A 22,536-nucleotide genomic window follows, 5' to 3' on the forward strand; every position below is an offset into this window, starting at 1 on the left:
TTTCTTTTTCTATAGGACAGTGAAATTGGGTTGACTTATTAAAATATCACAATATATTTAACTTAAATGTATTTAGGAAAATGTATTAGTGTTCCTTGGAATGAATTATGGCCAAATTCATCTAAATTTCTTGATATTGTTTTGTCAGCTTTTCTTTTCATACAAGTAAGGGTTCCCTGGGTTTGTATTACTAGGGCAGTTGGAACTTTATTTTTATTTAGGTGGACAGAGACTGGTAGTCTGGAGATTGGATTTTGATTTGGTTGCTGGTGTCCAACAGCACAATGCCTGGATGCATCCACTTACAACACCGGGTATAAGTGGTGCACTATTACTGTATTTAGACACCGATGGTTAGGGGCACCTGGGTGGCTCAGTGGGTTAAAGCCTCTGCCTTCGGCTCAGGTCATGATCTCAGGGTCCTGGGATCGAGCCCCACATCGGGCTCTCTGCTTAGCAGGGAGCCTGCTTCCCCCGCCCTCTCTGCCTGCCTCTCTGCCTACTTGTGATCTCTGCCTGTCAAATAAATAAATAAAATATTAAAAAATAAATAAATAAACACCAGTGGTTGGTAGGAATGTGCTAAAGTCTGAATCTAACCACGAATTATGTCCCTGCACCTGTCCCTGCCCAGGGCAACTGCTACTGCGAAAGGACATGCTCACAAGAGGAGGAGGGCAGCACAGGTGGTGGTTTAGAGTTAATGTTACGTCGTTGCTGACTCAGGGGAAGAGGTTGAGGATGCTGGCCGTGGTTTCTAAAGAGTACCTAGCAGTTGTCACCTTGTGCATTAAGTTTCTGCATGTTTCTCAAATTAAAATTTTATGCTTATGATTTTATCTATTCTTAGTTTTCCTCACAGGAGAAAAAGCCAATTCAGTATTGAAACGCTACCCAAGAGCGAATGGACTTTTTGAAGAAATAAGACAGGGCAACATTGATCGTGAGTGCAAGGAAGAAATCTGCACATTTGAAGAAGCAAGAGAAGCTTTTGAAAATACGGAGAAAACTGTAAGTATCTTGGCATTTTTTAAGAACCGTTCACAGCTTTGCCTACCTTTTGGATGTAGGTTTGCAATCTGCATTCCTGAATTGTGGGCACTGCTGTCAGTTACAGATCGATCCCAAATCACGTTTGTGAAGAACTCTGGAATGGCATCGAAGTAAGGATACTCTGTGGATGGGAGGCGAGTTCACTTCCCTGTGTGCTGATCTGTCTTTGAGGGCCCCTGTTTCCCCAGGACCCTGCTGAGCCGAGACTGATCAGCCTAGCAAGGGGGGAGGGCTTGTGTCACATGAGGCTGTGATGGAGACAGTGACCGTATCATCACCTTACTCTGCCACATCAGTGAGAAGGTGTGGAGGAACCTAACACATACTGACGCTGTCTTAAAATCTCTCACTTCTTGGGGTGTCGGGGTGGTTCAGGTGGTTTAAGTTTCCAGCTCTTGGATTTCAGCTCAGGTCATGATCTCAGGGTCCTGGGATTGAGCCCACATCAGGCTCCACACTCAGCAGGGAGTCTGCTTAAGGATTCTATCTCCCTCACTGCCCCTCCTCCATGCTCTCTCTCTCTAAAATAAGTAAATCTTTAAAAAATATCTTTTTTTTTTTAAAGATTTTATTTATTTATTTGAGAGTAGGCAGAGAGGCAGGCAGAGAGAGAGAGAGGAGGAAGCAGGCTCCTGCTGAGCAGAGAGCCCGATGCGGGACTCGATCCCAGGACCCCGAGATCATGACCTGAGCTGAAGGCAGCGGCTTAACCCACTGAGCCACCCAGGCGCCCTAAAAAATATCTTTTACTTCATGTACAAACGAGAACATATCCATATTCAAACTACCTACCCCACTCTGAAGAATACTCCTACTTCTTCTTACTCTAGATGGCATGCTATTCAAGGAGAGCAGAAATGGGAAAGCAAAAGGCAGTGGTATCAATTCTGTGGCACTGCTTTGCAGTTGAAAATGGCATTACCAGGGGGTAGCCATTATATAAAGATCCATTTTTGTGCACTGACCAAGAAAGTAACACTAGGTGCTAAACACGTGATGTCAGATGTGCTTAGTGGGATATCAATTATATCTCAGAAGCAGCCAATATAGCAGTTTTGAAGAAGAGGGTTTGTTTTCTTTTAAAGATTTATTTATTTATTAGAGAGAGAGAGAGAGACTATGAGTAGGGGGAGGGGCAGAGGGAGGAGAATCTCAAGCAGACTATCTGCTCACCATGGAGCCCAGCCCAGGGTTTGATCCCACAACTCATGAGATGACAAGTTGGATGCTTAACCCACTGAGCCACCCAGGTGCCCCAGAGAAAGGGGTTCTGATTTTTTTGTTAGGCAGAAAAGGACCCAGAAGTTACGAGGAAGGAGTTCGAGGAGAGAGGATCAGGGAAGCACCATCATTGGATTCCAGTGTGCAAAGCAGAAGCAAAGTCAGTGTATAAATTGATAAGCTGTGAGCATCAGTTTCTATATTTGTACTTATTTTTTATTGATGTATAATTGACATACTCTATTAGTTTCAGGTATATACCATAGCAACTGGACAGTTGCATACATTACTTAATGGTCACCACCACAGTAGGCATCTTCTGTCACCATGCAGTGTTGTCACAGTATTACTGGCTGTATTCCCTCTACTGTACTTTTTATCACTGTGACTTAGTTTATATCTGGAAGTTTGTGCCTCTTAATCCTTTTTTATCTTTTTGCTCATCCCCCATCTGCCTCCCCTCTGGCAACCACGTTTGTTGTCCGTATTTAGGGTCTGTTTGCTTGTTTTTCAGGTTCCACATATAAGTGAAATCATATAGTGTTTATCTTTCTCTGCCTCATTTATTTTACTTAGTTCAATACCGTCTAGGCCTGTTCATGTTGTTGCAAATGACAAGATCGCATTCTGGCTTATGGCTGAGTAGTGTTCCACTGTGTGTGTGTATACCACTTCTTTGTTTTTTTTTTTTTATTGTATTATGTTAGTCACCATAAACTACATCATTACTTATCTGTTTGTTTATCCTTGAACACTTAGGTTGCTTCTGTATCTTGGCTACTGTAAATGTTATAGTAAACATTGGCATGCATATATCTTTTTGAATTAGGGTTTTTGTGTTCTTTGGGTAAACACCCAGTAGTGGAATTACTGGGTCATATAATATTTCTTGCTTAATTTTTTTAAAAGATTTTATGTGAGAGAGACAGAGTATGAGTAGGGGAAGGAGGTGGAGACCAAGGAAGAGGGAGAAGCAGACTTCCCACAGAGCAGGAAACCTGACATGGGGCTCCAACCTAGGACCCTAAGTTCATGACGTGAGCCAAAGGTAGATGCTTAATTGACTGAACCATCTAGGCGCCCTCTGTTTTTAATTTTTTGAGGAGCCTCTATACTGGTTTCCACAGTGGTTGCACCAGTTTACATTTCCACCAACAGTGCATGAGGCTGTCTTCTCTCCACATCCTTTTAAAGCATTATTTCTTGTCTTGTGGATACTAACCGATCTGACAGCTATGTGGTGATGTCTCATTGTGGTTACAATTTGCATTTCCGTTATGATGAGTGATGTTGGGCATCTTTTCATGTCTCTATTGGCCATCTAGATGTCTTTTTTTGGCAAAATGCTTTTTCTGGTTCTCAGCCCATTTTTGAAATTTGATTATGTATTTGTTTAAAGTGGTTTTTATTTTTTTATTTATTTTAAATCAAATGTATTTATTTCTTTAGTGACAGAGAGCATGAGTTGGGGGAGGGGCAGAGGGAGGAGAGAAGACTGCACTGAGCATGAAACCTGACTCAGGGCTCAGTCTCACGACCCTGACATCATGATCTTAGCCAAAAGCAAAGTCGGATGTTTAACCAACTGAGCCCCCCAGGTACCCCTAAAGTATTTTTAAAATTTTAAATCCCACAGTTATAAATGAAAAAAACAATCATCTACAGTCCTGTCATGCAATCACAAAGCACTGTTGGCCTTTTAGTTTCTTTCCAGCTATTTTGCCGTGCACCTGCTTAGTTCTCATTTGTTTTATTTTACACGTTTTTATTTTCCTTCTTATGAAATTAATATATGGCCATTATAGAGAAATTTAAACTATAATAAAACATGAATAAGATCATTTCAGTTTTTAGCACTGTCAGTTTTCAAATTTTGGCATATATTATTCTAGCCTATTTTTAATATACAGATAATTTTTAAAAGTAAGATTATAGTATCAATAGTGCTTTATAGCATGCAGCCTTTAATAAAATCTGGTTCATGTTTTTCAAACAAGCAAAGCTTAGTTTTTGATATTACCTTTTTTCAAAAAATACAAATTTTAGATATTCTACCATAATTTTCATAAAGCTAATGACTTTTCTTCCTGCTTTATCATTCTTCTGTAATGGAAAGGTAAGAACTTTAGTGGGAAGATATTTTGAAATTATGTAAATCTTCTCTTCTTCATCAGCTTATTACTCAGTAGTTTTAACATCTTCTCTTGATGATTCTTGACCAACTCAATAAAATCATAGTTGCTAAATGGTGATTTCTAACTCCATCATATGTACGTTTATTGGTTGGCATTCCACTATGGGCAGGAACTTTCCTGTTATCTAGCTGTCTATCTGTCTGTCTATCTTTTAGTACAGATTCCAAGATTACTTTATATCAATGAACTGTAATCTCTTACTGTCACTGTTTTGATCAGATTGTCCCAAATTGGGCTAATGGAAGTTTCTTTAATTTCAAACTGGCTTCTCTGTCTTTTTGAATTATCATTTTATTTACTTTTTTTTTTATTTGAGAGTGAGCATATGCATGTGCACACAGTGGGGGGAGAGGGAGAGAGAGAATCTTATGCAGGCTACATGCCCAGGGCAAAGTCTGACTTGCAGCTTGATCTCACAACCCTGAGGTCTTGACCTGAGCTGAAATTGAGTCAGATGCTTAACCCACTGAGCCACTCAGGCATCCCCGCTTATGGCTTTTTTTAAATGCAATTTTTTTTTTTTAGGTGGGCTTCACACACAATGTGGGGTTTGAAATTTCAACCCTGGGATCAAGAGTTAGATACTCTACTGAATGAGCCACCCAGGTGTCCCTGCAAGTGTTCTTTCCATTTTTATTGTAGCCATAAATTAAACACATTTTATTGAATGTGGATTTTTGTTCATAGTGGAAAAGCCTTCTACACCATAGTTAGAGAGGAATTCACAGTTTCTTCTCATATACTTGAGTTTTTACATTTAGATCTCTGATTCACTCACTAGTTTATTCTTGAGTATAGTGTGAGTTATGGATATGATTTTTTTCACGTGGCTATAGAGTTGTCCAAAGACCATTTCTTTAAAAAAAAAAAAAAAATCCCGGGGCGCCCGGGTGGCTCAGTGGGTTTAAAGCCTCTGCCTTCGGCTCAGGGTCCTGGGATCTCAGGGTCCTGGGATCGAGCCCCACATCGGGCTCTCTGCCCAGTGGGGAACCTGCTTCCTTCTCTTTCTCTGCCTGCCTCTCTGCCTACTTGTGATCTCTGTCTGTCAAATAAATGAAATCTTTAAAAAAACAAAACAAAACTTCTAAAAAAAAATCCCTCTTTGCTTCAGTGATTTTTCATTGCCCTTAGGCATCTTAGTGCTTCTCTGTATCTTCCTGCCTACAGAGACAGGATGCTGCATTTCAGCAGTCTTTGAAGCAAAGAGAAGAAACTCCTTCAGCAGTTGCTCAAGCAGTTCTCCGTCCTCTCCAGCATCACCTTTCTTCTCTGTAGATTCATTCTCATTAGTCTACACACCCTTAAAAAGAACTCCCTTCACCCCTCATCCCGCTCCAACAACTACCTCGTATCTTGAAACTGTTCTGCCTGTACTCAGCTCCCCTGGTGAGGTTTCCCAGTGCCATGGTTTGGAAGGCTAACGATCCAAATTTATATCGTGGAGGGCCACCCTGAACTGCAGAACTGTGTGACTCACTGCTTACTCAGCATCTCCTCCAGGATTTGAATACATTTCTTAAAGTCAGCCTAAAAAATTCATGTTCCTTCCCCCTAAATCTGCTTCTGCCACAGCCCTCCTGATTTCAGTGAATGGTAACTCTGTCTGTCCATCTCTTTGCTAAGCCCCCAAACCTTGTTGTCATCCCTGACTCTTCTCTGTTTCACAGGCACAACCCTTCTGCTGATAGTGTTGATTCTAACATGAAAATGTATTCAGAATCTAGCCACCTTCCACCACTCTCTACCTGTTACCACTTTACATTCCAAGCCACCGTCCCTTATCTGTATGATTTCTTGGCGCCCTAAAAACAGCAGGCCAGAGTGATCCTTTAAAGTGTCTTCTCTGAAATGTTCCGTCTTCCTCAGTTAACGTCCGAGTGCTCAGCCCCAAGGCACTGTACTGGCAGTCCCCGTCCCTCTCCTCCACACCTTCGCTGTGGCTGCAGTTATTTCTTTACCACGTCTCCTCTGGCACTCCGCCCCTCTCTCACTTCGCTGTGGCTTTCTTGTGGCTCCTTGGAAATACACCGCGCTCGTCCTGCCGGTGTACTCACAGTGCATGACTTTGGCACTTGTGCTTTTCTCTTCCAGATAGATATGTCCGAGCTCCCTCACCACTCTCAGATCAAGTTCACTTTCTCAGCAAGAATGCATCCTACCTTAAATTGTAACCTCTTCCCCTTCTCTGAATTATTTTTCTTCCAGCACTTCTCACCATCTGACAGTTGATTTTATTTATTGTTGCTCTCTCTTGAGAACTATTAGTTCTACGACAGCAGCATTTCTTGTCTGTTTTAGTCATAGCTGTGGTCCTTAGCATATAGAACAGTGCTGGCATATAATAGGAATTAATTAAATATTTGATGTATGAATGAAGAATGAACGACTGGGTTAGCATATTATGAGGTACGTTTATTTCATAGGAAGTAGTGACTTAACACTCACAAATTAACTGATAAGATGTGAGCTTAATTTTAAAAGCTTTTTAATTATTATACTGGTATTAGGTTCCTTTCCTTTATGGTTTATAGCTTGCCCTCTGAGTTAGTTTATGCCATGAAAGCCATACCATTCACAATAAGATGTGCCTAAAGTTTTTTAGTTTAATAAATATAGTAGAAGTAGCATTCTGGTCCTTGATCTGCTTCAGAATAGTGTTTGTTACATGTTAAGAAGGATCTGCTCTGTGTTAAGTACTGAACACAGTTTCATCTTTGAAGTTCATGACTGATGAATTCTGGCAGTGCAGAAAATGATTGACTTTTGGGATTTGCATTTTGCACTTAGACTACTTATTAACTATCTTTTTGTTTACTAAAATTTATTTCTCATTTGTACATATGTACGAATATGTATTCATACAAATTTTCATCACCCCCAAGTCTGAACTGTGTTAATTTAGAAGTATGCTTTCAGTAGGATATGGTGGGATTTTTTTTGGTAATTTTTTATGTAATTGGAACACAAGTCTAATTATAACATATAGTGGGAAAAAATGCAGTTCATGGTTCTCATTCTCATTCTCACCATGTAGAAATTTGGTCAGATTTAATCAGATTTGTCTGCTGAGTACCTGCTATAGAAAAGACATGGGACATAAAACAGTGAATAAGCTGACCCTCCATTGTGGCATTTGAGATATGACAGAGACAGCGAACATACATACAGAATCTCACATTTGTGGGACTTGAGAGTGTGTGGACCTGATTTGGTGTCTCAACTCTGCCACCTACTGACTCTAGTGCTTTGTGCAAACATTTTACCTTTCTAGGAAGGCATTGATTTCTGTGTCTTTTAAAAAGTAGAAATTATACCTACACCATTAGGTTTGAGGCTGTGCACTTAGCTTAGTGGTTGGCACAGAGGATGCTCTCAATAAATAAATTCTGTTCTAGTTTTTAAGGTCCTGCATTACAGTCACTTTATTTCAGAATCATTATTTGATCTCTTCCATTATCTCCTATTTTCCTCTCTATTGGCCCATCAAAGTACTTTGCATGCTAGAATTTTAAATTTTGATCTAACATAAAATATAATTCTTTAAAACAACTATTTGAGGACTTTTCGTCACGTATTAATTCTGGTTTATTTGTGCTTGACTTTTCAAAACGGTTGTCCTCAAACTTTACTAGATTGCATAAGACTCAGATTGGCTACTTGTCAAAACTGCATAGTTCCACTTAGCATCCAGATCTGGGTTTCCAATACTATTCCAAGTAAAAGGAACCGTGACTGTTTAGGGAAATGGCCAAGTCTAGGGCTGGGGCAGGGAGAATACAAGACGAACTAGAGTATACTGTAGTATTAGAAAGTAAGGAAGTGCTAAAAACAAGGAATGGGAGCATGTCCCAGGGACATAGGAGCCAGTTTGAAGGAAGTCTTGGTAGTCAAAGCTGGAACAATTTGAGTCACAGAGCAAGTAATACAGTGTAATTATAAATTATAAATTATAATTAGCATATTAGCATATAGAACAGTGCTATTTATAAATTATAAATTATAATTATAACCAAAAAATTATATATAATTATAACCCAAAGCATACAGTAAATACATATGTGTCCACAATGATATGAATGAATGAAAAAATAAATAGCTGTGAAAAATATACAGTACACAAGGATTCCAAGTTATATATGAGATACTCCCCTTTCAAGGAGGCACAGCTCAATTCTCTGCTTTTCTTGTGTGTGGTTTGGACTTAATGATCTGCTCCCAAATAACAGAGTATGGGAAGTGCTGGGAAATAACTTTACAGTGGAGAAACCTGGCAAACACTACCTTGATCATGTGATCAACGTTCGCACCATCAGTGATAAGTCATGTATAGCATGTGATGAGAAGGAATTCACTTCTGTGGTATTTTCCCCTACATAATCTCAGTGGGATCATGAGAGAATTACCAAAGACTTCCAAACTGAGAGACATTCTACAAAATACCTGGCTCCTCAAAACAAGATCATAAAAAAGAAGACTGAGAAACTGTCACAGACCAGAGGAGACTGAATAAATGATTAAATGAAATATGGGTCAAAAGGTCTTTAATGGAAAAACTAGTGAAATCAAAATCTTTTGTTAATACTTTCGGACAGGTACTGGTTCACTAATTCTTTTTTATTTTATTTTATTTGTTTATTTGAGAGAGAATGAGTGAGAGAGAGAGCATGAGAGAGGGGAAGGTCAGAGAAGAAGCAGACTCCCCAAGGAGCTGGGAGCCTGGTGCGGGACTCCATCCTGGAAGTCCAGGATCATGACCTGAGCCGAAGGCAGTCACTCAACCAACTGAGCCACCCAGGTGCCCTGGTTCATTATTTCTAAGAAATGTACTATCCCAATGTAGGATGCTTATGTTTGGGGATCCTAGCTGAGGAGTATAGGAAAATGCTCTGTACTATCTTTGCAACTTCACTGTAATATAAAATTACTGCAAAATAAAAAAGCTTAGTTTTAAAATTCATAGTTCAGGGTCCACAGGTCTCCACGGGGCAAGGAAACCTGCTTTAAAGAGCAGTCTTAGGTATTCTAATGCACATGGTCAGCAGATCACATTTTATAAGATCGTAAAGCACGTTGTTCAACTAAAACCACGTAGCTGGAGTACTCAGAGAGCTTTGCAGTGTGTGGTATTTTCAGGGTTGTGGATGACTGGGGTGTCCTGACTCGGTGCATCATGCCAAGTCTTTATCCCATTCCCTATGTCCTCCATGCTCCACTCTACCCCCATGCTGTGGTTGCATCTTAGAAACTGAGTCAGTAATATCCAAGGGTTTTAGATCTAGGCCAGTGATTGCCTTTTAGATAATACCTATCATTCCAAAGTGTTGCTATTAAAACTGGTCTTCTATGAAAATTGCAGAGTAACTGAAGAACTCTGCAGAGCCCCTTACTACTAGATGTTGTTAACAAAAGCTACACTGGAAATTTCTGAATTTACAGCCCATGGCAAGAGGTAGCATGTAGACACCTTTGTGTGGAGACAACAATTACAAGAAGTGTTCCATGTCTGAGGTGTTTCAGACTTGGTCACTAGTTCCCCAGAGATTTCTCATCACATGTGTGGGCAGAAACTCAGATTCTTTGGCATTGTTAAGGAAGCTCCTATTTCACTAAGCCTCTAATGGCATTTGAGCCACTTACTCACAGCTTTGCCCTTTGAGGGATGAGGGACTCCGGGAAGGAAAGGAGGTAGGAGTTGAGTTTGGGCATAGACGTGTAGGGGCAGACATGGAGCATTGCTGCCACCATCTCCCAGCCATACTCTGCATTTTCATCCACATCTTCCCACACGTTCTCTAGACCTATCCCAAGACCCTCTGGGGGAGCCAGATGTGAAATTTCCCTTCAACCACATGAGAATCGTTTCCTGGGGCTCCTGCAGGTATCCTCACTCCTTCTTTTGGGATCTCTTGAGAATAAGATAATAAGTTATGCAGGGCCAAAGTATGTTTGTGTGTATTTTGAAAATCCTAGATCTTGTTCCTGGTCTTAGAGGAAAAGTCTCAATTTTTTACCACTGAATATGCTTTTAGCTGTGGGTCTGTCACATATGGCCTTTATTATGTTGAGGTGTGTTCCCTCTAAACCCACTTTGTTGAGAGTTTTTATCAGGAATGGTGTTGGGTTTTGTCAAATGCTTTTTATGCATCTATTGTGTTGTAAAGATTTTATTTGAGAGAGAGAAAACACGTGTGAGTGTGCACACGTCAGTAGGGGAAGGTGCGGAGGGAGAGGGAAGAGCAGATTCCCCGCTGAACTCAATCCCAGGTGACCTGAGCCAAAGGCAGATACTTAACCAACCGACTGAGCCATATGGTATATCATACCAGTTGGTTTGCAAACACTGAACCATCCTTACAACCCCGGAATAAATCCTACTTGATGATGGTGAATGATCCTTTTAATGCCCTGTTGAATTCAGTTTGCTAATATTTTGTTGAGGATTATTGTATCTATGTTCCTCAGGGATATTGGCCTGTAGTTTTTTTGTTTTGTTTTTTAGTGTCTTTGTCTTGATTTCATATCAGAGTAATGCTGGCCTCCTAGAATGAATTGGAAGTGTTAATTCCTCTTCAATTTTTGGAATAGCTTGAGGAGAATAAGGATTGACTCTATTTTAAATGTTTGCTAAAATTCACCTGTGAAGCCATCTGGACTTTTGTTGTTGGAAGTGTTTTGACTACAAAAGTCAATTTCCACACTAGTAATCAGTCTGTTCAGATTTTTTCTTTCTGAGTCAGTTTTGGAAGATTGTATATTTCTAGATATTTATCCATTTTATGTTCACTTCGTTGGCATAAATTTTTCATAGCAATCTGTTATAATCATTGTATTTCTGTGCTGTCAGTTGTTACTTCTCCGTTTCTGATTTTATTTGTGCCCTTTTCTCCCCCGCTTGGTGAATCTGGCTGAACATTTCTCATTTTTGTTTCTTTTTTTCGAAGAACCAGCTCTTAGTTTCATTGATCCTTTCTTTTCCTTTTTTTAGTCTCTGTCATGTACTTCCACTCTGATTTTTATTATTTCCTTTATTCCACTAACTTTGGGCTTTGTTCTTTTTCGGTTTCCTTTAAATGTAAGGTTAGACTGTTAGAGATTTTCCTTATTTCTTGAGGGTAGGCCTCTATCACTATAAACTTACCTCTTAGAAATGCTTTCATTGTGTCCCAAATATTTTGGACTGCTGTGTGGGTTTGTTTTTTTTTTTTTTTTTTTTTTTTTTGAAGATTTTATTTCCTTATTTATTTGAAAGAGAGAGGAGGGGCAGAGGGAGAGAGAGGTTCCATGCCCATCATGAAGCCTGACACAGGGCTCCATCTCACAACCCTGAGATCATGACCTGAACCAAATTCACGAATCAGGTGTTTAACCGACTGAGCCATCCAGTTGCCCCTGAAGTGAGTCTCTTATAGGAAGTATATGGATGAATCTTTTTTAAAAAATCCAGTCATTTACCCTGTGTCTTTTGATTGAGGCATTTAGACCATTTACATTTAAAGTAATTATTCATAGATATGTACTTATTGCCATTTGTCAATTTTTTCTAGTTATTTTAGTACTACTTCTCTATTCATTTCTTATTCTCTTGCTGTCTTTCCGTGTAATCGATGACTTTATTTAGTGTTATGGTCAGATTCATTTCCTTTTATTTTTAGTGTATCTATTATAGGTTTTTGGTTTGTGGTTACCATAAGGTTCATATATCCCCAGTATATAGCAGTCTACATTATGTTGACAGTTGCTTAAATTGAAGCACATTCTAAGAGAACTTTATTTTTACTTCTTCCTCCACATTTTATATATATGTTGTCATATTTTATATCTTTACTTTGTGACTCCCCTTAACTATTTTTTAGATATCATTGATTTTTGCTATTTTGGTCATTAACCTTCATACTAGCTTTATAAGTGACTGATCTACTACCTTTATCACATGTATGCTTTTACTTGTGAAATTTTTTTCCTTTCATAATTTTTTTCTAATTATGATCTTGTCTGCTTAAAGTCCCTTTAATCTTTCTTGTAAGGTCATTTTATTGGTGATGAACTCCTTTAACTTACTTGTCTGGGAAACTCTTTCTCCCCACAATTCTGAATGATAACCTTGCTGGGTAGAGTGCTCTTGGTTGCAGTCCCCCCCCCCCCTTTCAGCACTTTGAATATATCATGCCATTCTCTTCTGGCCTGTCAAGTTTCTGCTGAAAAATCAGCTAACAGCCTATGGGGTTTCCCTATTACATAATTGGTTGCTTCTGTCTTGGTGCTTTTTTTTTTTTTTTTAAGATTTTATTTATTTATTTGACAGAGAGAGATCACAAGTAGGCAGAGAGGCAGGCAGAGAGAGAGGAAGGGAAGCAGGCCCCCTGCTGAGCAGAGAGCCTGATGCGGGGCTCGATCCCAGGACCCTGAGATCATGACCTGAGCCGAAGGCAGCGGCTTAACCCACTGAGCCACCCAGGCGCCCCTGTCTTGGTGCTTTTAAGACTCCCAATTTATCTTTAATCTTTGACATTTTAATTATTATATATCTTGGTGTAGACCTCTTTGAGTTCATCTTGTTTGGTGCTCTCTTTATTCCAGGACTTAGATGTCTATTTCCTTCCCCAGGTTAGGGAAGTTTTCAACTGTTACTTCTTCACATAATTTTCTGCCCCTTTCTCTCTTCTTCTGGGTTCTCTGTCATGCAAATGTTACTATGTTTGATATTGTCCTAAAGAGCCCTAGGCCTGTTCTCATTTTTTAGAATTCTTTTTTTGTTTGTTTTGCTGTTCAGCAGGGTGCTTAACATTACACTATCTTCCAGATTGCTTCTCTGTGTTATTCTTCATCTTCTAATCTGCTGTTGATTCCTTTTAATGTGTTTTGCATATCTTTTACTCTATCCTTCAATGGATTGATACTATTTTGCATTTTCTGTCTCTTTGTTGACATTTTCATTGAGTCATTCAGTTCATCCACTCTTCTCTAGTCTAGTGAACTAGACATTTTTATGAACATTCCTTTGAAATTTTTATCAGGTAGATTGCTCATCTACCTGATAAGCAATGAGATAAGGTTTTGTCTCATTCTTTTATTTGAAGCATATTTCTCTGTTTCCTCATTTTGTTTGACTTTCTGTGTGTCTATGAATTAGGTACACTATCTACCTATAAACTTGAAGAATGGCCTTGTGTAGGGACATTCCCTGTTCAGACTTTGTGCACCTGGCAGCTTTGGCTGGTTGGCTGGAGTTTTAACAGGCATGGGCTAGAAGTCCCAGGGCACTCCAGGCTGGGGCCACCCTGCTTGGACAGCTGGAACTGAAGTGGGCACAGGCTGGGGTGCCCTGGGGCTCTCTGGGGAGGGGGCAACCTGACAGTACAGCTGGAGCTGTAACAGGTGTGGTCTGGGAAGTCCCTGGGGCACTCTGCATAAGGGGTACCCTGGTGAGTCCCCTGGAGCTAAAGTGGGTACAAGGCTGGGCTGTCTTGGGATGCTTGATACCTGTGTTGCCTTGGTGAGATGACTAGAGCTATAGTGGACATTGTCTAGCAATGTCCAGGTACATGTGATGCTGCGGCCACTTCAGTGGGAAGGCTGGGGCTGATGCAGGCTAGGGGCTCAGGGATTACTAAGGTAGCTCATTGGCAAGAGCAGCCAGACACTACTCCCATCTCTGCAGCCAAGATGGAGAGAGAATGTAAACAATGGTGTTTACCAACCCTTTCAACCCAAACAGCCAGGAAGCTTCCTCCTGTTTGGCAGAGTTCTAAGACTGGTTCCTTTATATTGTAGTTGCTTGTTTAAACTGTGCCTTCTTTTCTGTGCCCCAGGGCAGACAAATCTGTTTCTGATCCCTCAGTACTATCCCTCCCCACTGTAGTTCACAGCGTAGGAGGTGGGAGTTCTGGTCTTTTTCTGTCCTGCTGTTTGATACGTTGTCCCTCTATCCTTTGTTGTGCAGAAGCTGTTCAGTCCATCCTCAGTTCTTCAGGAGGAATTGCTTTATATGTAGGTATAGATTTGGTGTGTCCATGGAGGAGTGAGTTAAGAGTCTTCCTATGTCACCATCTTGGACCCTTTGAAAACCCTTATATGACCAATTAAAGTAAGTTTTTATTATTAAATTGTTGATATTTTTAAATTAGTGGTGTTTTATTCTCTGGCATTTGGGCCCTTATTTAGATTATAAACCCTTTGAAGTCCTAGTTATTCTTTTCAGGTTACAGTAAAAACTTAATCTGGAAGGTTTCAGACTGTGTATTACCAAAACAGTGGATTAGTTCCAGTGTGGGTCTCTCCTGCTCATGCCAGCAGTCTTTTAACCTTGACCTGAAGTTACCTCAGCAGGTTTCCCTTCCCACTACAGAGTTACTCTTTTTCAGATCTGCCCTCATAGATTGGGTACTGGTGGGAGTAATGGCCCCAGTTTTTTGTCACTTGTACAATCATTTGGATCATAGATTTAATGTAACTGCATGTTATTGTAGGCAACAATGTTAGTGATGCCCTATTTAACCTCTAAATATGCTGTTTACCTAGGATTATACTAAAGACACACAGAAAATTTCAGAATTCATCACTGTTTCTTATTAGAATTATAATTCTTAATAGAATCTACCAGAAGATATTCTTTCAATGGATATGGTGGCAATCCAAGGATCCCATGACAATATTGCACCAGAGTTTGAGGTCACAAAAATGATGAGTCAGGTGTCTAAAAAGACCCTGCTTTGTGTAGCTACTCTAGTTTGACAGTCTCAACTCCTATTCCTTAGTGACAGGGAGATCGCCTCTCTTTCTGGGCACTTCTGGGCATGAAAACTCCTACCCATTCTCTTCCATTTAAAACTTCAGTGTTGGATTTCCTTTATGCTTTTTTCTCCTTTGCTTCTTCAGCTCCTGCTAGACCTTAACCTTAAGATCTGGAGTGAGGAGATGAGCATGATCTGCTCTTTAACCCTTACCCCTTCCCATCTCTCTCCTTAAGTATTCTGGGGAGGAAGGAAGGGAAAAGAGGACGGATGTCTCCTAACATAACTGGTATTGCTCTGTCCCCTTTTGGCTGTCACTAATTCTTTGGTGAACCTAATTATAAAATTGGGTAGGAAGTGCACAGTGTTCTTCAAGGGGTCCCTAAAAGAAAACTCTGTACAACATAGTTCCAGGAATAGGAATTATGACTTCTTGTTGGCCTCTTCCGCCCGCTTCCCCAGCTGGCTTCTATCCTAGTATGCATGCCTCATATCCTTGTTGTTGGGGCCTTTTGGCTGGCAGACAGCCCTCTGGGACAGAGTAGCTGCACCATGGCTCAGTTTTCCACAGTATCCTCCTAACTGGTGAGAAATCCTCACACCTTTTTTTTTTTTTTTTAATCTTTAGGAAAGTTCTCTACCAGCACTGACCCTGTTCTCTACCTTGCTTTCCTCATATCCACCCTGCCCTTCCTATGTGCACAGGGGGCAGGAGTAGGGTACATCAGCCATTCTACTGCTTAAGCAGATGTCCACTCGGGGACTGCAATGTCAGTGGTTTCTACATACATATATCCTAACAGCTGGCTTTCTTAGAGCTCCCCTCAGTAGTTCAGAGTCTTGGGGTCTAAACAGTAACTGTGACTCTGAAATGTGACATGCTAACCTAGCATGTGCAGCAGTGATCCTAATGGCCTTATCTGCTGCCATGCTGCTGCTTTGGGATGGGTAATTGCTTGATAAGTGGTACTGTCCTTGTTAGAAATGGCTCACATTTTGTAACAGTGAGAGCTGCAATCATGAGAATAAAACTTTCATATTCAAATTGGGATTTGAGTAGAAACCTAGATCGGCAACGTTGCTTGTTAAATGGTTATGTATCTGTTACTTCACTTGAAAGATGATATCACATGCCTCCCATAGCATGCCAGGAGGAGGTTAGCCAGGAATTCAAAGAACAGGGGTTTACCTGTTTCCCAAGGAATTATATTCCTTGGCCTAATCACTAAACCTCTCCCTCCACAAAAGGAAAAGAAAAAAAGTCAGAAACCACCCATTGTAGGATGAGATTGAAATGTAAAATGACACAATATCCAAAACAAAATGCAAATTTCTTCCTTATTAATATTTTCTCTCTATATATAATACTGTAGACTATAGGGCCACAAATAAGTTACCAAAAAGTATTAAAAATTATATATATTTTTGAAAGTAGCTACTTTGATCAACGTATTCAGACAAGCATATGAAAAAATATTAACCGCATTTCATTGATCGTCTGATCACTTATTCACATTTTAACATCTCTGAAAAATTGAAGTGCAGCTTACAATCAAAGACATGTCATGGATTAGTTGAAAGCGCTTTTTTCTTTGTTTTTTTTTTCTTTTTTAATACATAAAAAAATAGTGTGCCTTTCAGTTCATAGTATACTTGATAAAATACAGCAACGAATCCCCACTCATGCCCTCTCAGAGATTCCCATCTGGGTGCAGCAACCATTCTAAATCACTTTCTGTTATAGTAGATAGTTGCTGATTCCTTTAATATTTGGGGTTTTCACTGTTCCACCCACTGTTAGGCCGTAGTCTCCCTAGGACAAGGCTGACAGTGGCTCTCATAGGTGGAATATCAGTAACTGTAGAAATAAGATTTTGTTTAGCTACTTCCAAGGTACAATAAAATCAGTGGCAAAGGGATTAGAATTTTGCAATAGCCCTGTATTGTTAGCCCTAGGTCTTGGGTACTATCAAGCTGAAACAGACCATTTATTCTATCACTGCCCATAAACAACCAACTGAGCAGAGAGGGCTATGCCTTTTCTTCAGGTGTATGCTTTAAAGACTTGCACTAATGCCATAAATTAAAACAGCATTATTATTTGAACATTAAGGTATTGTCCCATTCCCAAAGCTAATATTTGATACCAATCACTGCTTGTCATGAATAGACTAAAGGCTGATTTTTCCTTCCATTCCACAGCTGAAGAAGGATTCATAGAATAGGCTCCGGTAATATTTATAATTGATAGGGTCCATGAAAACCAAATAGGTCAAGCTCTTCATTTGTCAAATAATAGCCCCAAGGAAGTCAATTTACTTTTTCCCATAGCAAGATACTGATTGGTGCAGCCCAAAATAGGGCCCAGGTCTCCTAATTCAGTGTCTTCTCCACCCCTCCTTCCCCTTTCCTTGCTTTGCATTGAACACAGTTCCCTCCTAATTTAAGTAGTGATGGTTATGCCAGGGGTTTTACAATGAAACAACTTACCTCTAGATTCTTATTAGGCCATTTTTAGGCCATAAAGACACATCACAATATACTTATTCAAGTTCAGATATGATTGAAATGGAAAAATTGGTGGCTGGTACCTACTCTTAGCTGGAATTTTAATTTTACTGTTTTAAAATGCTTGAGAAAAGTACCATTTGGGACAGGCAAATCCGGTACTATTCTTTCCATCCCTGGACTAATATTGTCAATGCCAAAAAGACCAATAATACACCTGACAAGGAGGAAACCACTCCCTTATTGATAATACTTTGCCTCCTGTTCCAAGGAAAAGCCTGTTAGTGAAATGGACATCACAACTGTGGATCAGATACATGCTAATTACACAGGTTAATCAAATGTGCCCTTTATTCCTAAGTATGCATGGACAAAGTTTTGCAAAATACTTGAGAAAAGTGCAAGGGAAGGTCATGATGAACAAACTGAACAATTTCTGAGGTTAAAAAAAAAACAGGAAACAGAAGAGAATTTTACCAAAATTCAAATTCATACCCAGAATTTTGAGAATATGAATTTGAATATATGTTAATAAAAATAAGAAATTTTAAAAAAGAATATGAATTTGAATTGAATAAGACTGAACTGGAATAAGTATATATTTGAATTTAAATAAGAGGCTGTAATAGAGGGGATCAGTTAGAGAACCAAAAAAAGTACTTGGAAAAGAGGCACATTATTGCATAATTAAAAACTTAATAAATGCTAAGTGGCCAGTGCAGGGTTGCCCTGCATCACTTAAGCTCCAGCAGAACCTGGAACACATCACTTAGGCCCCGCCCCCAACCCCACCCAAACTGGAAGTTCTCGAGCCCCCCCCCCCCCCCCGTGTCTTCCCTGGACCCCATTTCCGGTCCGATCCCAGGGCTCGCCCAACATCCCAACGGACACTTCCCTGAAGTCTCAAACCGCCACTGCTTCTGCCTCTGGCCTCCCTTGCCGCTCAAGCTGGGAAATCTCCGAGGCCACCACCGCCGTCGGCCCCGCCGCTGCCCGCCGCGCAGCCCTCGCCTCCGCGCCACCTTCGCCTTCGCCCTGGTGCCCGGGCCGCCAGCCATGGCCACCCCGCAGCTCTCCCAAGTGCGCCAGAACTACCACCCCGACTGCGAGGCCGCCGTCAACAGCCAGATCAGCCTGGAGCTCTACGCCTCCTACGTGTACCTGTCCATGGCCTTCTACTTCGACCGCGACGACGTGGCCTTGAAGCACTTCGCCCGCTTCTTCATGCGCCGCTCCCGCAAGGAGACCCAGCACGCCGAGAAGCTGATGGAGCTGCAGAACCAGCGCGGGGGCCGCCTCCGCCTCCGCGACATCAAGAAGCCGGACCGCGACGACTGGGAGGGCGGCCTGACGGCCATGGAGAGCGCCCTGCACCTGGAGAAGAGCGTGAACCAGAGCCTGCTCGACCTGCACCAGCTGGCCACCGACAAGAACGACGCCCAGCTGTGCGACTTCCTGGAGAGCCACTACCTGCACCAGCAAGTCGAGGCCATCAAAGAGCTGGGGGGCTATGTCACCAGCCTGCGCAAGATGCGGGCTCCGGAAGATGGCCTGGCAGAGTACCTGTTTGACAAGCTCACCCTGGGCGACAGCGACAAAAAGTACTGAGTTGGGACTGTTTTCCCCATAGCCTCAGGGCGCATGGTGCCTTTCCCTGATCACCATGCTGAGCATGCTTATTGCAGTGTTGCTTCTGCAAAAGGTTCCAGTTCTTTTCTTCCAGTTTTTCCACGAATAAAGTTAATTTGGTTTAAATAAAGTTATTTGATTCTTAAATAAAGGTCTCTGGTTGAATTTTATGCATATCTCTCACCTTTTAAGTTTTAAAACGTATTCAGGAATCTCTCCACCCACCCAACCCCATCCACATGCAGCTCAGGATCTCTGAAAATAAGAGGGAGAAGATATTTCATGGGCCCATGGAAAACACAGAATTAATCTTACCCTTATAAACAGTGTTGTGGTGGATGGGTGATCTAGGGCCCTGATGAATGTGGGATCCTGTGCATAGTAAAAGTATAAAAATATGGCTTGAAAATTATGATTGGGGTTGATCTGGGGGAAAGAGTGACGGAAATGCGGTTGGGCAGGGATTAAAGTTAAGGAGGTCTTTAGCTTTACCTGAAAACTTTTAGTTTGTTAAAATATGTAAATACTAATGTTTGTTGATTCTAGATAGCAAAAAGGGATTCCGGAAGCCATGGCAGGATACCTCTTTGACAAGCTCACCATGGACAACAGTGATAAGAGAAACTGAATATTAGGCTGGCTTCCCCCACGATATGAGAGTGATTACCTTTGGACCCCTGTGCGGGACATGCATATTGTCATTAGGAAACTTCTGTTTCCCCTTATAAACAGTGTAGGTACGTGGGATGGGGTCAGATGGGTGGTTTGGAGCCTGAGTTGCTGTAGATGGGGGTGTTTGACAAAAGTATAGAAAAAACATGGTCTGGAATTTATAATAGTTGCTTCTGGGAAAAGAGTGAAAAATGGGGTTGAGTAGCGATTAAAATAAATAGGAGTCAACTTTATTTGAATCTTTTTTAGCTCATTAAGTCAGACAGATGTTAATGTTTGCTGTTTCTCAGTAATAGCTTGGGGGCCCTGGAAACTGGCATAGTGGATTACGGGTTTGGCTGGTTCACCTTTGTCAGTCAGTGACTACCAGAAGTGTGTTTCAGACTCTGTGTGTGTGTGTGTCTGGTGTGATTTCAAGTGGCCATCACTGCCAGGCATGCATGCTGCCAATGCAAAACCTCCAGTTATCGGTTTTTATGTACACTTTCTAATAGTTTGGTTAAAAAAAAGAAAACCCTACCAGTATAAGAGTTAAAAATTTAACAAAGATGCTGAACATCAAAATACTTGATACTATGAAGTAGATCAAATCTCCAAGAAAGAAATAATTCATAACAATAGTAATTCATAGTCATAAAAGGACCCTATACAGTAACAACCAGTCAGTAGAAATTCCAGAAGGAGAAAACAAGGGGTGGTTCAGAGGGAGTAGACAATAATCAAGAAATAATTTTTTTAAGTATAATCCAAATGCTACTATCTTATATGCTTTCTTGTTTAATCTACTAATGTTCTGAATTACATTAATAGATTTTCCTGTCTGGGGCGCCTGGTTGGTTCCGTGGGTTAAAGCCTCTGCCTTCGGCTCAGGTCATGATCTCAGGGTCCTGGGATCAAGCCCGGCATCAGGCTCTCTGCTCAGCAGGGAGCCTTGTTCCCCCTCTCTCTCTGCCTGTCTCTCTGCCTACTTGTGATCTCTGTCAAATAATTAAATAAAATCTTTTTAAAAAATAGATTTTCCTGTGTTAAATTATTTTTTTAATTCATAGAGTGAAACTTATTTGGTTACTGTTGAGCTGTTTTACTATAGTTCTTTGAGATATAATTTAGAGATGTAACATTGTGTAATTTGAAGGTATACACTGTGTTGATTTGATACACTTACATGTTGGGAAATGATTGCCATCAAAACCTTAGCAAAAATCTCCATCACTTCATATAATTACCATTTCTTTTTGGTGGTGAGATTATTTAAGGTTTATTCTCTTAGCAATATTCAGTGATATAATATTGTTAACTATAATGGCCATACTACACATTAGATCTCCAAAGTGTGTACCATTTGATCAATATTTCCCCATTTCCTTTAACCTCCAGGTTGTGGTAACCACCATTCTACTCTGTTTCAGAGTTCGGCTTTTTAAAGTTCCTTATATAATTGATAGATTACAGTATTTGTCTTTTCCTGACTTATTTCACATAACGTCCTGAAGTTTCATCTAAGTTGTTGCAAATGGCAGCATTTCTTTCTTTCTTATAGCAGAATAATATTCCGTTTTATATATCACATCTTCTTTATCCACTGACCAACACTTCCATTGTTTCCATACATGGCCTATTGTGAATAATGTTGCAGTGAACATTAGGAAATAGTTATCTCTTTGAGATCCTGTTTTCATTTCTTTGGGATAAATACCCAGAAAATAAATTGCTAGATCATATAGCAGTTCTGTTTCTAATTTTTCAAGGAATGTCCGTATCAGTTTATACTCCCACCAACAGTGCACGGGGGTGTCCTTTTCTCCACATCCTTGCCCACAATTGATATTTCTTTTTAATGATGACCATTCTAACACATATGAGGTGATATCACATTGTGACTTTGATTTGCATTTCCCTGATGACTAGTGCTATTGAGTACCTTTTCATATACGTGTTAGCCATCTGTATGTCTTCTTTGGGAAAATGTCTATTCAGGGTCTCGGCCCATTTTTTAATTGCATTGTATAAATTCTTTCTGTGTTTTGGAGATTGATCCCTTATCAGATATATGCTTTCTAGATACTTCCCCCCCCCCAAGTTCATATTTATTTGAGAGAGGTCACAAGTAGGCAGAGAGGCAGGCAGAGAGAGAGGGGGAAGCAGGCTCCCTGCTGAGCAGAGAGCCCGATTCGGGGCTCGACCCCATGACCCTGTGATCATGACCTGAGCCGAAGGCAGAGGCTTAACCCACTGAGCCACCTAGGCACCTGGATACTGTCTTCTATTCCATAGTTTGCCTTTTTGCTTTACGCATCGTTTCTTTTGCTGTGCAGAAGTTTTATAGATTAATGTAGTCCCACTGATTTATTTTTTGCTTTTGTTGCTTGTGCCTTTGGTGTCATGTCCAGAAAATCATTTCTAGGACCAATATCAAAGAACCTTTTTACTATGTTATCTTCTGGGAGTTTTATGGCTTCAGATCTTAGGTTTAAGTCTTTAATCCTTTTCCCGTTAATTTTTGGTTTTGGTATAAGATAGGGGCTCAG

The 22,536-nt window shown here is 40.6% G+C and overlaps 1 protein-coding gene across 3 annotated transcripts in view; it reads left to right on the top strand.

Annotated features, from left to right (window-relative positions):
• The window catches only part of PRRG1 (proline rich and Gla domain 1), a 153,439-nt gene that overhangs the window by 88,316 nt on the left and 42,587 nt on the right, over positions 1–22,536 (top strand). For 2 of the 3 annotated variants that reach the window (XM_045089445.1, XM_045089446.1), the window contains exons 3-4: positions 851–1,011; positions 18,656–20,860. In XM_045089445.1, coding sequence (XP_044945380.1) covers positions 851–1,011; positions 18,656–19,315 — 821 coding nt within the window. In that variant the 3' untranslated portion in view covers positions 19,316–20,860. Of the gene's footprint in view, positions 1–850; positions 1,012–18,655; positions 20,861–22,536 lie in introns of those variants that run through there. The other variant, XM_045089447.1, reaches the window with a different exon arrangement.

Source organism: Mustela putorius, unplaced genomic scaffold (assembly GCF_011764305.1).
Source record: "Mustela putorius furo isolate JIRA1106 unplaced genomic scaffold, ASM1176430v1.1 tig00003836_pilon_pilon_pilon, whole genome shotgun sequence".
NCBI classification, from domain to species: domain Eukaryota; kingdom Metazoa; phylum Chordata; class Mammalia; order Carnivora; family Mustelidae; genus Mustela; species Mustela putorius.